Source organism: Frankliniella occidentalis, unplaced genomic scaffold (genome assembly GCF_000697945.3).
Source record: "Frankliniella occidentalis isolate FOCC.00 unplaced genomic scaffold, Focc_3.1 Scaffold972, whole genome shotgun sequence".
Lineage (NCBI taxonomy): Eukaryota > Metazoa > Arthropoda > Insecta > Thysanoptera > Thripidae > Frankliniella > Frankliniella occidentalis.
In genome coordinates, this window is record NW_026268078.1 from 16867 (window position 1) to 20430 (window position 3564).

The window sequence follows — 3564 nt, forward strand, 5'->3', positions numbered from 1 at the left end:
AGGGGAGGGGAGGGTGGGGAGAGGACGGCATCATGGCATGCCTGTTAGCCGCGGCGGAGGAATCTGGAAAAGCATCTGGACCACCGCTCTATCTCTGAAAAGATCAAAGGACGCTTTGTTTACTCTCGGTGAAAAGTGATGTCTAAGTTGCGCTGTAACTTTTGGAGCTGATCGCTTCATGCGCTCCTCTTTCTTTTTCGCCGCTTTGAGAAGAATTTGTGGGACTACTTCCGCGGCAGCACACCGGGCGCTACTTTCCAGCTCTTCTCTGTGTTGTTGTATACGCCATATTGATCGATTGGGTTGAACGTACGTTCTGCCTGAGACAAATATTTGACAGAAAAGTCGGTCTGTAGTGCCGATTGGTTGACGGTGAGTTGAAAATGTGTTTACTTCTATTTTGGGGACTGCATTTCTCCTTTCTGGATGGCTCATAATGGCCCTAGTAGAATGAAAAGAGGCATCTAAATCTGGGTGTGGTGCACTGGGCCATCTTGACCTGTCTTCTGAGATTACTTTCAAGGCAGAGTGCTCGAAAAACTGGAACTTTTAAACTCTTTTGCATCTCCATATTTTCTTCGTTGATTTTTAATATTTTCGTTTAACAATTACATCTGTTTCTCTTTTGTGAGTTTTGGGATTTGCTTTATGTCCCTGGAGGATATGTTGTATTGTGATTCACCTGTCTCGTAGTGAGTCATGAACGTTTTTCGTGGAATGTATATTTTGACTAGAAAAAAATTAGTGTGAATGCTGTGTTAAAAATTCTCCCCAACAGTGTTGGTCCATTCTACTCCTAATTTTGACTTGCTTATATATACCGTCTAAACGCAAATAAATAAGACTTAACAGGTTAAGCACATCTACAGCATTAAGAACACACAACCCTTTGAAGGCCTTTTTTCCTCCCCTACAAGTTTCCACTTTTGTAACTGGCCTAACCTTTTCAATATTTTACTCTTGTGTTAAAAATGTTCATGTATTCTGTTGAAGTTGGTAATTTGTATTTATTTAGGTTAGGAAAGACAACCCTAGCCTTTCAGCTAAGGCAGTTAAGCTGGCTTTTATTTTCTGTTGTTTAACTTAGTTCCTTATGCTTCACGTTTATTTCAATATTTATCTATAATTCTTCCCTCTTGCTCTTCTTCCACTTATTTCTCACTCTTTTCCCAATTATATAGGTATATGTAATCACATTCTTTGTATTCTAATTCACCTTATTTTTCTTTTGACTAGGATTGGGTGAAACCTTCCGTGCAACCATGAGCTACATGCAGCAGCCGCAGTCGCGGCAAAGTAAGTAATTCTTTCAATTTGGTTATTTCATTTATTAACTGTTTAAGTAAAGATTTAACATACATACTTTTTCTGAACAGTGTCGCAGGGCCACTATCAAGGGGGTCCTGGTGATTTGCCTGTCAGCTCTGTGAAAGAGCAGACCATGATGTGGCAGCAAAATAATTACATGGGCGACTCAGGAATACATTCTGGTGTAACTACCCAAGCCCCCTCTCTTACTGGCAAGGAAGATGACATGGAGGGTGATCAGCTCATGTTTGATCTTGATCAAGGATTTCCTCAAGGGTTTACTCAAGAGCAGGTTGATGGTATGTGTAATGTTCTTGAGATTTTTTGTGCTCTCCTTGTATTATTTTTTTAACTAACTGTATTTTAATTTGCAGAGATGAATCACCAGTTGAGCCAGACTCGCTCACACAGGGTTCGAGCTGCAATGTTCCCTGAAACTTTGGAAGAGGGTATTGAAATCCCGTCAACTCAGTTTGACCAGGCTCAGCCAACAGCTGTACAACGTCTTTCTGAGCCCAGTCAGATGTTGAAACATGCTGTGGTTAATCTTATTAACTATCAGGTATGATTTGATCTGCATCTCCACCCTTCTACCTTTTCTGATCTTGAGAAACCATGTTAACCTTGTTTGCCTTCTGCAGGATGATGCGGACCTTGCAACTCGGGCTATCCCAGAGTTAATCAAGTTGCTTAATGATGAGGATCAAGTTGTTGTGTCCCAAGCTGCTATGATGGTGCATCAGCTTTCTAAGAAAGAGGCCTCTCGTCACGCTCTCATGAACAGTCCTCAAATGGTGCAAGCCTTGGTTCGAGCTATCTCCAACAGCAATGATTTGGAGAGCACTAAAGCTGCTGTTGGAACTCTACACAATCTATCGCACCATCGCCAGGGGTTGTTGGCTATTTTCAAGAGTGGAGGCATCCCTGCTCTTGTGAAGCTTTTAAGGCAAGGCCCTTTCCTTATCAAATTTGAATTACCAGGATTACAGAAAATTTAGTCTTATTGCCGTGCTATTTTTACAGCTCTCCAGTGGAATCTGTGCTCTTTTATGCCATCACTACTTTACACAATCTGCTGTTGCATCAAGAAGGCTCGAAAATGGCTGTCCGTTTAGCTGGTGGTCTCCAGAAGATGGTTGCTCTCCTTCAGCGTAACAACGTTAAATTCTTGGCCATTGTGACAGATTGTCTGCAGATTCTGGCTTATGGCAATCAAGAATCAAAACTTATTGTCCTTGCCAGTCAAGGGCCTGTTGAACTTGTTCGTATCATGCGATCATATGATTATGAAAAGCTTTTGTGGACTACTTCACGAGTGTTAAAAGGTAAGTTATCAATCATCTCGTCTTTCGTGTTTCCTCGCTGACCCTGTGTAACCCAAAACACTTACTTCTTTTAGTTCTCTCTGTATGCTCGAGCAACAAACCTGCTATTGTGGAGGCAGGGGGTATGCAAGCTTTGGCCATGCATCTTGGTCACTCAAGCCAGCGATTGGTTCAGAATTGCCTGTGGACTCTCCGTAACTTGTCCGATGCAGGAACTAAAGTTGTAAGTTAATTCAACATGTTCAACCTATCCTATAAACGGTTACTTACTTGAACCCTACTAAATATCTTAATTTTTATCACAGGATGGACTTGAAAATCTCTTGCAAAGTCTGGTAACTCTACTGGGATCTTCTGATGCCAATGTGGTTACTTGTGCTGCTGGAATCTTGTCTAATTTGACATGCAATAATCAACGAAACAAAGTGACAGTTTGTCAAGTTGGTGGAGTTGACGCACTTGTACGGACTATTATGTCTGCTGGAGACCGAGAAGAGATTACAGAACCAGCTGTGAGTATCATTTTGTTGGAAAAACATGAAGTATCCCTGATGGACTGGGGGACACTGAGGGATTGTCCTTCGCCGATCCCCGCAAGTCCCTCCGGATTTTGTAGTCCCTCTGCTGTCCTTAGACAATCCTTGTGATAATCCTGACGAAATTCTGTGATATTTATGATATCTGAAGTCCCTGAGGTGTCCTTCGACTGTCCCTGGGTTTTCACCGCCTTGCCTGTATTCAGAGTCCACCGCAAACCACATCCCTGGAGGATCTCTGGGAATTTCTCGCTCAAAATACCCGGAGATTATTCTCACTGGCGGATCCCTGAAAATACCTGAGTGATCCCTATTAAATCCTCACCCAACATCTCCAGGTATTTTCGGGAATTAACTGTAGACATCCCTCAAAAACCTCCCTCAGCAGTCCCTAC

The 3564-nt window shown here is 42.4% G+C and overlaps 1 protein-coding gene across 2 annotated transcripts in view; it reads left to right on the forward strand.

The window, feature by feature from the left end:
• The first annotated feature begins 214 nt into the window (after positions 1-214).
• The window catches only part of LOC113210897 (armadillo segment polarity protein), a 7817-nt gene continuing 4467 nt past the window's right edge, over positions 215-3564 (forward strand). For both annotated transcript variants that reach the window (XM_052275824.1, XM_052275825.1), the window contains exons 1-8: positions 215-372; positions 1237-1296; positions 1377-1607; positions 1683-1870; positions 1950-2254; positions 2332-2633; positions 2708-2856; positions 2939-3145. In XM_052275824.1, coding sequence (XP_052131784.1) covers positions 1263-1296; positions 1377-1607; positions 1683-1870; positions 1950-2254; positions 2332-2633; positions 2708-2856; positions 2939-3145 — 1416 coding nt within the window. In that variant the 5' untranslated portion in view covers positions 215-372; positions 1237-1262. The remainder of the gene's footprint in view (positions 373-1236; positions 1297-1376; positions 1608-1682; positions 1871-1949; positions 2255-2331; positions 2634-2707; positions 2857-2938; positions 3146-3564) is intronic.